Source organism: Talpa occidentalis, unplaced genomic scaffold (genome assembly GCF_014898055.3).
Source record: "Talpa occidentalis isolate TD23 unplaced genomic scaffold, MPIMG_talOcc4v2.1 talOcc4.6, whole genome shotgun sequence".
In the NCBI taxonomy this organism is placed as follows: domain Eukaryota; kingdom Metazoa; phylum Chordata; class Mammalia; order Eulipotyphla; family Talpidae; genus Talpa; species Talpa occidentalis.
The window spans coordinates 30,798,758-30,812,458 of NW_023604972.1; the positions used below are offsets into that span (position 1 = coordinate 30,798,758).

At 35.2% G+C, this 13,701-nt stretch overlaps 1 protein-coding gene across 6 annotated transcripts in view; it reads right to left on the minus strand.

Annotated features, from left to right (window-relative positions):
• The window catches only part of CLOCK (clock circadian regulator), a 93,035-nt gene that overhangs the window by 25,351 nt on the left and 53,983 nt on the right, over window positions 1-13,701 (minus strand). For all 6 annotated transcript variants that reach the window (XM_054688251.1, XM_037530635.2, XM_037530634.2 and 3 more), the window contains 8 exons: window positions 11,081-11,201; window positions 9,708-9,821; window positions 9,451-9,569; window positions 7,402-7,484; window positions 7,054-7,160; window positions 5,115-5,262; window positions 4,298-4,373; window positions 88-229 (listed from right to left, as the gene is read on the minus strand). In XM_054688251.1, the coding sequence (XP_054544226.1) occupies window positions 88-229; window positions 4,298-4,373; window positions 5,115-5,262; window positions 7,054-7,160; window positions 7,402-7,484; window positions 9,451-9,569; window positions 9,708-9,821; window positions 11,081-11,201 (910 nt within the window). The remainder of the gene's footprint in view (window positions 1-87; window positions 230-4,297; window positions 4,374-5,114; window positions 5,263-7,053; window positions 7,161-7,401; window positions 7,485-9,450; window positions 9,570-9,707; window positions 9,822-11,080; window positions 11,202-13,701) is intronic.

The following is a 13,701-nucleotide window of genomic DNA, read 5'->3' on the forward strand; positions in this document are numbered from 1 at the left end:
AAAAAGCTGAAACAGTAGCACAAACCATTTTAGAAGCAGTCTCTTAAAGGAAGTCTGATAAGTCTGATTTCAAACTAGGATACTCACAGGAAGGGTCTGAGACTGCTGTGTGAGATGATTTTCTTGAACTCCGGGAAGAAGCAGAAGGTGTTGGGCTGTGATCAAACCTTTCCAGTGCTTCCTTGAGACTCACTGTATTTATTCTATTATCAGACCCAGAATCTTGGCTCTATGGAAGACAGAGTAAAATAAAAATTTTCTTGTGGATTAGAGATTCCATTCAGCATACTACAGGCTAGCTGCCTCCCCCACCAATCTTTACTCATAACAAGGCAAAAGTACCTGTGTATATATTAGTAAAGAAGTACAAGTTTAATTTATGGCCACAAAGTTTTGGTTTCATTCTTGAATAAAGAAGCAACAGATGCAAAAGAATGAAGTTAGAATCTTACCTTACAGCATATACAAAAAGTAAACGGACCAAAGACCTAAATATAAGTGTTAAAAATAAAAACTCTAGAAGAAAAGGGGGGAAAGCTCTTTGTTGGCAATGACTTTGTTGGGCAATGATTTCTTGGATATGTGAAAAGTAAAAGATAAGGCAACAAAAGGAAAACAGATAAATCAAAGTGAAGTTAATAAAAATTAAAAACTTTGATGCATCAAAGGACACTATAAACAGTGGGAAAGCAACCCATGGAATGGGAGAAAACATGTGCAAATCGTATGTATGGTACAGAATTAATACCTAGAGCACATAAAGAATTCCTACAACTCAGCAGCAAAAATAACTCAATTAAAAAATGGTCTAAAATCTTGCATAAGCATTTCTCCAAAGATACAGAAATGGTCAATACATACACGAAAAGATGTTCAGTATCATTAGGAAAATGTAAATCAAAACTAAAATGTGATACTACTACTTCACACCCATCAGGATGTGTTGGCAAGAATATGGAGAAACTGGCAACTTCGGCACCTGAGAAATTGGCACCTGCTGGTGGGAATATGAAATACTACATGTAAAAAAAAAAAATGAAACATAGAATTGCTATGATACAACTATTCCATGCTTGGGTATATACTCAAAGGAATTGAAAGCAAGGATTCAAAGAGAATATTCATGTTTATAGCTGTACTATTCATAGCAGCTAAAAGGTAAATGTAATCAAGTGTCCTTCAACAGATGAATGGATAAACAAAATGTATATATACACAATGGAGTGTTATATTCAACCTCAGAAAGGAAGGAAATTCTATTACATGATACAACATGATGAATCTTTAGGACAATAATGTCAGGTGAAATATGCCAGTCACAATAGGACACATAATGCATAATTCCATTTATATTTGGTACCTATAGAGTCAAAGTCACAAAGACAGAACAACAGAGTGACAGCTGCCCGTGGCTAGAGAGGGGAGGAATCAGGAGATACAGTTTAATGGGCACAAAATTTCAGTTTGGGAAAATGGAAGTCTTCATGATGGATGTTAGTGATGGTTACATGACAGTCTGAATGTACTTAATGCCCTGGATGCTTAAAATTGGCTAAAATGTTAACTTTCTTATTATGTATATATTACATTTTAAAAAGGTATAAAAAGCAAAAGAAACAAAGATGACACTTTGGTTTAAAGACAAGATCCTATAAGCATCTTTGGAATTCAGCATTGAACTGCTCAAAATCATTCTCTTCACTCAAACTGCCCTTTTTCCTACTCTTTGATTACCATCTCCCATATTTTCTTTTCATTCTCTTTAGATTCCCAACTCTAATAATCCTTTCATGGAAGCTAAAATATATGTATCTACTATATTTTCACAATTACTCTCTCATTTCATAGCTTTTCTTAACTAGTTGACATTCATGACTATTTATCACAATCACACCCCTGTGTATATCATCAACTCCCTTATCTCTTTCATCATACTTCCTTGGAAAAATTCCAAATGCTAGTTAAATCCAAATTTTGTATTTTACATCTATTCCTACACAGCTGAACATGACTTTAGAAACACAATATTCTGACTTTACATGAATGACTAAAAATGGACTCTTAATCCTGCCAGCCAAACACACAAAAATTCCCTCCTCCATTCACTTTCCAACTCTCCTAGGCCAATACTGAACACTTTTTCCATCTTTTCATTCCTCCAACTGCTCCTCTTCTAATTTCATTCTTAGGTGGTAGCTATGCTTCCTTTTTGAGTGAGGAGATTGCTACAGGCCCCCACTGTTATAATTCAACCTACCTATCAGCACTTGTACTCACATAGTCTACCTCTCTTCATGTTACTATAGATCAGGGATCCAAAATCTTTCTATAGAAGTCAGGAAGTCAGTATTTTATGCTTTGAGAGACATATAGGCTCTGTTTATAATGATTCCACCTACTATTGTAGCACAAAAGCAGCCAAAGGAAATTTATAAATAGTTCAGTATAGATATGGCATTTGGTAATATTTTCATGTATCACAAACCACTACTTTGATTTTTTTCAATCAATTAAGACTTGTATAATACACCCTGAATAGTTGTTCTGACAGATTTCATTTACAGGTCACAGTCTGCCAATCCCTTCTATAGTTGAAAAAAATCTGTCCTTCTCAGGGAGTCCTTCCACTATTGTCTCTTGGTCTCCTCTGTGATTGGTTCTTCCTTATCTCCCTCATCTCTTAATGTTGGGTGTCCCGATTCTTAGTCATTTTCTCTTGTCTACATCTTTGCCCTTGGTGGTTCCAGCTTCTCAAAAATACTTTGCAAATGGATCTCTTCCTTATGCTCCTGGTGGATCATCATGGTAGTGGTAAACTTGGTGAGAAAGTAGACCTATTAGAGCATATTTTGAAAGCAGGGTTGGATACTGGTGTGAGGAAAAAAGAAGAACTAAGGAGGAACAAGCTCTACGTTACTTCAGTTTCTATAATGGTTCTCCTTTCAAGGAGCCCTAGATTTCAAACACTTATTTTTAGAAATCTTCTTTAAAAAACATATTGGATTTACCTCCTCTAAGCACACAAAGATACTGGAAAAGTTCTTTCATATAGGAACCAAGAAAGCAGAGAACTTGTCTGTGTCGGTCAATGCTGTATTCTCAGTGCTAAGGGCTATCTCAAATACTGGCACATGGATAGTCCTTAATAAGGTTTGTTGAATTGACAGAATGATATCCTCCATATTGTCCCCGGGTATGCCGCCATATGTAATTCACTTTTTGTGTGAATTACAGAGAATGAATTACAGAGACTTGAGTCTCTTTATTTAACTTATTTTCTACAATTCAAAAATGCCCATGTTGGGCAAACTTCTAATGGTATTTGTACCCTTATATAATCCCTCTCCTTGAGTTTAGGCTGGACCTAGTGATTTGTTTCTAATGAACAGAACAGACAAAAGTGATGGGATATCACTTTTGTGATTGAGTTACAAAAGACTCTGACTTTCACCTTGCTGGTTTTTTCTTTCCCTGGAGGTTCTTACATAGTTGTTCTGAAGGAAAGGACCAACTGGAAAGAGGCTGTGGTCTCTGGTCATCACCCAGCAAGGAACCAAGGATCTTAGTTCAAATGCCCACAAGGAACATAATCCTTCCAACAACCAGAATGAGCTTGGAAATAGACTGTCCCAACAGAACCTTGAGATGACTGACCCCATCAACACCTTGATGACAGCTTTGTGAGAACCCTGGGATGGCACCCTGAATGCAGTGTCATGGCCAGTTTTGAGCAGAGCCTGAATCTAAAGTCTAACTAATCTGTGCCAAGATTCTGATTGTTTTATACCTTAAGTTTAGGAGTAATTTGTTGCATAGCAATAAGTAACTAGCACACTGCACTTTTACTTTAAGGAGAAACCAGACTTCAAATTCTGACTATAACTTCCCAGCTATGTGTCTTCAGGGGAAGTTTTTGTCTCCCCTCCCCCTAAGTCTTAGTTTCAGTATTTTCTAAGTGGGCATATTACCTACCAGATAAAGATGTATGAGGAATAAATGACATTTTGTAACTCATACAAAGAACTTAGCCAGAGCTTAGCACAACATAGGCAATAATTAAGTGGCAGGTTAGCTGAGATCCTCTATGTTTCCTATCCAATTATCACTAAACAGCAGGCCCTTTGACTCCTTTTTAAAAGCAGGTAGTTTTAAAATCTTTAATTTAAAATGAAAATAAATAGTATAATTATAACCCTGTCACAAGTGAGGAAATGAAATATTTGAAAAATAATTTTTCTATAAATTACTGTGTTTTCTTGATCATTGGGGAAAAAATGAAAAACTGTAGGATATATACTTTGTCAGCAGCTGTCTCAGGAAGAGACTCTTCAATGCCAAGTTCTCGTCGTCTTTCAGCACGAACTTCTGCATAACTATGATTGGAAAAAAACAGAATTTAGTGTTTGATTGTTCATTTAAAATATTGCATAAGTGCAACCACTAAGTTTCTGTTACGTGTTTTACTTGTTCATCACTAATACCAGACTATTTTCTATGTTCTCATCTTAACTATATAGTGTGTTCTGCCTTAACTAGGTTGCATTTTTCTATATCTGAAAGTTTTTTTTAAAGATTTATTTTTATTTATTTATGCAGACAAGAACTGGGATATAGGCCAGAGGTGCAGGGTGTGAGAGGATTTACCAGAAACAGAGTGGGGAGCAGAGCGGGCGGAGCTACTGAATATCCTGCTGAAGGGAGCAGTGGGCGAGACAGGAGAGGTCTGCTGCGCCATGTGGGTTAGCTCTCACCTGGCTGGGGATCAAAATCATGCTGCAGTGGCTGGCGATCGCTTGATAGCACTGAGACTTTAACCCCTGTACCACCAGGGAGGCCCTATATCTAAAGTTTTAATGTAAGTTAAAAGGCAATTCAATTAAGGAAGAATATGTTTATCTATTCTGGTACATAAATGAGTTATTAAAATGAAATTTATGTCAAGAATTATGTTTACTTAGTACCTATATATTTCTATATGATGCCTGCAAATAAAATTTAATGTATTAAAATAGAGGAAAATCGGTTTGTAATTCATTAACAAGTCACACATAAAAATTACATTGGCAAATTATAGATGATTCTGTAATTCAGAACTTCTATAAAAGAATTATTACCTTACTACAGTGTGAGTACAAACAATAAACTCTGGTCTTGAATTCCACTGATGATAAGTAATATAATAATGAGTTTGAAGCCAAATCCACTGTTGTCCTTTGGTCAGGAACCTATAGTAACATGATTTGCCTTTCCCATATTGCATTACTAAGAAGAAAAGAGAAAAATATTCTTTGATTCATATTGTTAGTTATGAATCATATTTTAGCCGAAGCTACTTATATTTAAATCTATATATACAATTCTCCTGGATTTTCAAGTAACATTAACAATTATATATCAATTATATATAATTGACATATACATATAATTATGCATAAAATTATATGTATATCAATTTTAAGAAAATGCTACTCTGTAGAGACTGCTTAAGATCCCAAGCAATTAACAGCTCTTCCACAGTACCTAACTTATAGTGCAACTTTACATGCTTTTCATACATAATAAATTGGTAAATACTCACAAATAAATGACTCAAATTATTACCAAAATATACTGAGTGTAACAGCAATTAGTAATAACACCTGTGTTTTCCCCACAGGAATCCTGGGCAGGTGCAGCTTCTTTGGCGCTCTTAATTCTAAATCATAACTAACCAAAATCAGACTAACTTAATTGTTTGAGGTAACTGATATATGCAGTGTTTCCCAAAACATTCCCTGTTGATTTTAAGTTTTGAAGTCTTTTAATAGAAATGAAGCAAAAAGTGGGTTATGAGATTAAAGTTGGAAGACTTTGCTAAATAGGTTTTAAGCAGTCTTCCCAAAATCTTGAGTATTCCAATATATGTCAAGATTCTTGAGGGATTCGGGGTGTTTGACTATGGAGTATTTCCCAGTCTTCCTTGACCACAAAATCTTTTTTTAAATGGACTGCTATTCAGTGAAAACAAACCTTAGGAAATGCTGGTTAGGTCTCGGTCTTTCTGTCTCTCTCTCTCTCTCTCTTTCTCTCTCTCTCTCTCATGCTTTTAATGAGGAAGTCAAGATGTACAAACTTGAAATTGCTTGTCCAAAATTACCTAGCCAGTTAATAAAAGTATCAGATCTTTTCAATATATAATGGAGCTTAATGTCCATATCACTAATAATGTTTTCTTTTGTAATGAAATGACTTTACTCTGAAAAATTTCCTTATAGTTGATGCTATTACACAACACAATTGATTTTCATATAAAGAGAATGACAGACCAGTCTAAGACATGAAAGTATCTTAAAGATCTAATTAAGCTTTAGAGAAAGCCCAAGAGGGTAGGATTTTGGGAGAAGGATCAGAGTAGTAAATAAAACGTGTTATTAAAACAAATCCCTGCAACAAAGAATGAATAGTATGTCTATAAGGGTAAGAATAGACTAATCCTTTCTCTGCCACCAATAAATTATGGGATTAAAAGTATATTACTTAGCCTCACTGTGAAGATTAATAATATAGATACTATATGTAAATTGTTTAGAATAGTGCCTGGCACAATGATATGAGAAAGCTTCTGTCATGATACCAATAAAGGTAAGTAACATTATTAAGCACTCACTATGAGCTTTCTAAGAGAGTCTTTAAATGTGCATCTAGGCGGATTTACATGCCTGGAAATCAAAAGTTATGAAGAAGTATTCTAATAGTTTGATATATTATAATTTTCAAAGGACTCTACCTTATTCCAGATGCAGAACTTACACAATTCAGAGCAAGATTTATTAGATGCCAGATTATAAAACTGTTATTTACTACTAAAGACTAAAATTTGTAAAGTAGGGATAAGTGTAATTTAAATTTATCTATGATTCCCACTGGATTGTTTTTATACATAAAGTAAAATCTTCCAGTATATCTAAAAACATAAAAATGGTTATAAATCTGTATTTTACCACCTTCTACTAATACAATTGTGTTTATATGATTAAAAAACAGTTCCCACTGGAAATATTAAAATCTACTTACAGTGCTCATGACATTTTGCCAAATTTTCTAGGTCATCCACATGATAGTAATCATAGCCTGATGTTCCCAGAACTTCAAATGGCAAATATCCTATTATGGGAGGTGCCCTAAATTACATATAAGACAATCAATATTATAATGTTTTCCATAATAAGAAATACTGCAACTAGAAATCAGTTTTGGGGGAACCTTCTTTTTTTTAATGACTATATAATGGACTTGAATATCCTGATTTTTAACATTTGCCCTTGAAATCCATCTAGTTTCAAGATTTGTATAATGTATAAAATTTACACAAATTTATAATTTATATAACATTAACTTTTACGAATTTAATAGTTGAGTTACCTGTGATCTAGAAATAAGAACTTCCATTCTAAACTATGTCTAGATGTAAACTCTTCATTAGGTTCTTCAACAGTGCACATTTCCTATAAATAAACAAGTTAGTAATAATTAAAATTTGGAAACACTCTTCTGTGTCCTTAGAGAATCCTAAATACTGTTAGCCACAATGTCATTGAACAATTTTCACATTTTAGTTTTCTAGTACTAGAGAATGTAAAAACAAATAACCTTTACATGCAAACTTTAGGGAGAATACTTCTTACTTGACACATTTCTCCATTCACTCACATATCTACAAACTCTGAGTTCAAATCACTCTCCTGAATTACAATTGTATTTCTAACTGGATGTTTCCAAACTCAGTGTCATAAAAATGAACTAACTGCCTTATTTCCCATGCCCAGTTATAAAATTTTCTATCTCAATAATGGAGGGATGCCTATGTTGTACCATTAGTCTAAAAATCTGATAGTCACAGCACATTCTTATATTTTCACCTTTCAGCTTACATGTAAAAGGTTACTACTGAATCCTTTCAATTCTACCTTCTGTTTTTTAAAAACTTATTTGATCCCCTTCATCTTCAGTGTTTTAGATTCCAGACCCATGCCAACAACATATCACATTATTAACAAAGTATCTCCCAAACAAATTTCCTTGTCTTTCAACTCATCATCTATTCTGGGGCCACAATTAATTTCTAATACTCGAGTATTATTACATAACTTTCCTATTTAAGAACTTTAACTAAATAGCTGTGGAAAAAGATGAAAATAGTGGCTTTGGGTCAAAATGAATGGACCTCAAGGTGAAATAAGTGAAAGAAGTCAGAATGTGACAGATTATCTGATGGCTTTACTCATTGCAGACTATAAATAACAAAAAAAAAAAAACAGATCAAAATACAGTAGTAATAAATCTTGAGTTCAGTGAAAGAATTTAATGATTACCAGAGGGACAGGAAGGACTCAGGAGGGATGAAAGAGGAATACGGAGCGGGTATTGGCACAGGTGGTTTGGTAGAGGGTAAGTGGAACATGTGTTCATATGGAAAAGGAAAAATCTAACTTAACCCTGAAATCAGAATAAATTTTTTTTTAATTAAAAAAAAAACACCTTAATAGCTCCTCATTACTAGGATAAAGTTCAAACTCTTTAGCATGAAGAAAGAACAACAAAGAAAAACAATTTTCAGTTCTGTGTTCTGCTTACTTTTCTAATCTCATCTCATCTCATATCCCTATCCCCTCCCACTCACAGTGACCCTAGATGCTGGTCATATTCAGTTATGTATTCCAACCTGCCACTGTGTCCTTAAATGACCTTCTGTAGTACAATGTAGTGATTAAAAGCTTGGACTTTGAGAGAAGAATATGTAGAATCAAATCCCAGTTCTATCACTTGATAGCTGAGACTTCGGGCAAGTAACTTTACCTTCTCAAAGCCTCAGTTTCCTTATATATAAAATGGGGATCATTCTAGCCTCTTACAGAGTTGCTATCAGAATTAAGTGAGATCATGCATGTGAAAGCATACAGCATGCAGAAAGTACTCAATAAATGTTAGGTATTATTTCCTAAGATCAAAAGAAGCAGAGCAAGACCTGTTTAATATCCTTGACTGCTAAATTTGAAACTGTGACCTGTACTATGGTGTCTCCATAAAATGAAAATCTTAGTCTAATTTATTTTCAGTTATGTTCTATCAGTTGAATTATTTTACTTTCCACTTTCCTTCTAATCATTTGTTTGAGCTCAGAAAATAATAATATTTATTTAAATTTGAAATTTGAAAAGGTAAATTATGTGCAGTAAAAAGCCACTTGCACACTTCAAAAACTGTCTTAATTACTTATTTTTTGCCCTTTCCCCTTTAATTCAGATTGTGAGCTATAGAAAACAGCATCCTAAAATTATGCACAAAAATGGGAAAATGCTGATTTATAATCAGATCTTATATTTATTATATATAATTTATATACATAAATTGCTGATTTATAATGCAAAGGACATACATTAGAAAATCAGAAAAATAAAATCAGAAACATACCTTGATGAACTGAGGTGTAGCTAATCTAACAGTAGCTACAAAACAAACTCTGTCTTCATAAGAAGGTCTATGTGTGCGTTGTATAGTTCCTTCAAAACCATTGTGTGCTGAACTGGACACTAAAACAACAAGGAAATAAATACTCATATCTGTTCCTCCTGTAAAACCTAGTTTTTATTATGTTTAAACATCTGTGTCTTTCAGAGGTCAAAAAAAATCACATTAAAATATACTGTAATAGAAGTATTTTAACTCACCACTGTTTAATGATTTGAAATTTCCTATAAATTTCACATATTCATAGGTCGATGGATCCTTTGGGTCTATTGTTCCTCGAAGCATATGACAACAGAATTCTAGCTGATTTTTTGCTGAAGGGAAAAAAAAGTTTATGCTATATAACAATGAATGAAACATCTCATGAAATAAATTTGTAAAAGTTGAATAAGTTCACAATCATTACTTTCTCCAACAGAACTTCCTCAGAAACTTTTCTAAGTGCACGAAAATAGAGTACCTTTGGGAGATGATTTTACCTTGTGCTAAATAGAGAAAACAGATATGAGCAACTCCATGTTTCCCTGTTTCTACCTGTCCTTCCTTTTTTTGTTTTTTTGTTTTTTTAAGATTTATTTATTTATAGGAGAACTGGGTACAAGTCAGATGCGCGGGAGGGTGAGAGGATTTACCAGAGACAGAGCGGGGAACAGAGACTGATGAAATACACTGCTGAGGGGAGCAGTGGTTGCGACAGGAGAGGTCTGCCGCGCCATGTGGGACCCTCGCCAGCTGGCTGGGGATCAAACCGGCTATGCAGAAGCTGCGGGACAGCTTCACAATGCAGCACTCAACCACCTGCGCCACCAGAGGAGGCCCTGCCCTTCCTTCTTATTTTCTATTCTCCTTTCAGAGAAAGGTTTGCTTCCCACTCTAAATCCAGTGTTTCTGTCTCTGCCTTGAACAGGCACTCCTATCTTCTCCGGGACCATGGCCAACCACGGCTACATTATCTGTTAGCATCCGCATACTCTTTGGGTCCTTACACTCTACCTTGAAATTTGTTTTTAAGTCTTTCAAATAAGATGGAACAAAGAGTTTTTCACGGAACTCTTCCTATTACCATAAATCACCCTACTTTTCATTACATGCTTTGAATTCAATATATTCATTTCCTCTAACTTCAAGCACTGTAATTTCCACCCTTAAATTTACTGAAATTGTTCTTCTAAAGATTACCAATATTAGTACAGCAGGTCCTTGAATAGGTCCTTTCCTTCAACATTAATTCACATAATACTGACATTAGTTAAAGAACTAGTATACCGCTCTTCACTCATAACAACAATCTCATGATTTTTTGTTATTATTTTTGAAGACAGGTTCAAAATTTAACTGTCTTCTTAAAACCTTAACCACTTGATCACATGTGCCTAACACCAAGTTCTACCAAGTTTATCTGCTCAACACTTACATATGTGCTTTCCTCTCAATCTCCAAAAAAAGTAAGGTATATAGTACGGTGTGGTTTTGATTTGGTTCAGCATATCTAGTCTGTCACAAACTACAAAAGTTAAGGATGATGGTATCAAATATAACATTTAACTTTTTATTTTTAAAATGTACTACTTACATTTTAAATATTCAGGAGTTAATGAATCACTTTCCAGCAGATGAGTAGAGAGTATTTTATAAACTTCTGAATGTTCCCCCTCTGGGATAAAATTAAATATGCTTTGATCCACAAGATCAGACTGAAAAAGACATTAAAACAAACAAATTTTAATGACTTAAAGAGACATTTACTTTAAAAATATATAATGACTTAAACATTAGATGAGCATACCGTTACCAGCTTTTTATTATCTATAAAAACTGACAAATGCAAACTTAACAGAGCACAACTCAAAAAAATGAGAGTGAAAAGAAGATTCACATTATCTCCATGCCTCTGATACTAGTATAATCAGACTCAAGATCTATATGACCTAGAAAATCTGATAAATTACTTGCCAAGCTTGGTGTCACCAAATTTGAACATTTAAAAATATAACAGGATGAAAAAAGTTGATTAAAAAAATCTTTGGCCTCCCTGGTGGCACAGAGGTTAAAGTTCCAGTGCTATCAAGCTATCACCAGTTACTGCAGCATGAATTCTATCCCCGGCCAGGGAGCTATCCCACATGGCAAGGTAGGGCTCTCCTATCTTGCCCACTGCTTCTCTCAGCAGTGTATCTCAGTAGATCCACCTGTTCTGCTCCCCTCTGTTTCTGGTGAATCCTCTCACCCCACCCACCCCACACTTCTTACTTATGCCCCAGTTCTTGTATGCATAAATAAAGTAAAAATAAATAAATAAATGAATGAATGAATAAAAGACAATCAAAGTTAAAAAAAAATCTTGGGCTACAGATGTAGCCTTATCATATATTTAAACCTCTAGTAATCTATGGTGGTGCACAATGTAACAAAGGACCAGCCACGGGCTAAATGAAAAGATTGTCATGTCCACTGTCCTTGGTGTCATGTCCTTTCTTTTATCTTTTCCAGGCATCTATCCTGTACCCCAATGTCAACAAGCCTGGCTTTTAGATAACAAAAAAAAAAAAAAAAAAAAAGAGCGCCTCCCTGGTGGTGCAGAGGTTAAAGTCTCAGTGCTACCAAACTGTTGCCAGCCACTGCAGCATGAGTTTGATTCCTGGCTAGGGGGCTGACCCACGGGGTGCAGCAGACCTCTCCTGCTCCCCTCAGCAGTATATTTCAGTCAGTCTGCCTGTTCTGCTCCTCACTCTGTCTCTGATGAGTCTTCTCATCCCCCGCACTTCTGGCCTATACCCCAGCTCTTGTATGCATAAATAAATGAAAATCAATCCTTAAAATAAAAAAGGGAAAGAAAAGAAAGGTGAGGAATGTATTAAGCATTGAGCATTATTTAATTATTGCTAAAATGTGACTTTAATTATGATTCATTAATCAACAATTACTTGACCAATATTAGGCTACTGGCCTACAATGTGCCATGACTATGGAATCAAAGATGAGTAAGACAGCTCCTAGCCTTAAGAACCACTGACAATTAACTCAATGACTTTAGAGACTTTAGATTTCCTGAATTCAGTCCATTTTACATGTATTTGGCTTCTCTACATTTTCAAGCTGCTCTGAGGAACCCTGAGGTGTGGGGAACTGAGGTGGTATCATGAAGTCTGTGCAAGTTGGGTGGAAGACAAGGGAAGTAAAAAAGGAGCTGTGAAGGCATTGTGAAGAGTCCTTCTCTTTCCAGTTCCACTGTCATTGTGATTACATTTTAAACACTGTTAAGATTTTGTTTGAAGAGGCTCCACTACTTAAAAACAAAGCAAAACAAAACACCTCAACAACAGTCATTGGGATGATAGGAGATAGTAAAGAGGTAAACTCAAGCCATAAATTCACATTCTTTTTTCAGTTTCTTCTGCAGCTTGAGGGAATACCCATCCTTCCCTCTCTCACTATCTTTCAAAGACCAGTTCAAATTACTTCCTCCCAAAATCACTCTCTTAACACCATAATCCATAGGAAAATAATAATATTCCTTTAGAAAGTATTACATATTCATTTCCCATTAAAAAAATTCCTATTATTATGTGAAGTAAAGCAAGTCAGAATGACAAGGTCAAATACTGGATATTTATTGAGTACATGATTTGATAAGGTAAAATAAAAATTAGCAGCTGTTAATAAACAAAGTCAGTTTTCTGAGTTTAAGAGGGAAGGGTGAGGGAGAAGGAGTCAAAGGGAATATTAGGAATGGTGGTGGAGAAAATAAATTACTTGAGTGTTTATCCTATAAAGGAGGTTTTTTAAAAAAAGAAAAGAGGAGTGAAATTGCTGGGTCATGTGGTAGCTCCATTTTCAGTAGTTTGAGGAACCTCCACACAGCTTTCTTTTCATAGTGTCCAACGTTGGGCCAGCAGTGTAGAAGAGTTCCTTTTTCTCCACATCCTTGTCAACATTTGTTGTTTCCTGCTTTTTATTTTTTTTTAAAGATTTATTTATTTATTCATACAAGAATTGGGGTACAGGCCAGAGGTGTGGGGGGGTGAAAGAATTCACCAGAGACAAGAGTGGGAAGCAGAACAGGCAGACTAAGTGAAATACACTGCTGAGGGGAGCAGTGGGAGAGACAGGAGAGATCTGCTGCGCCATGTGGGTTGCTCCCTGGCTGGCGGGGGAATCGAACTTGTGCTGCAGTGGCTGCATATCGCTTCATAG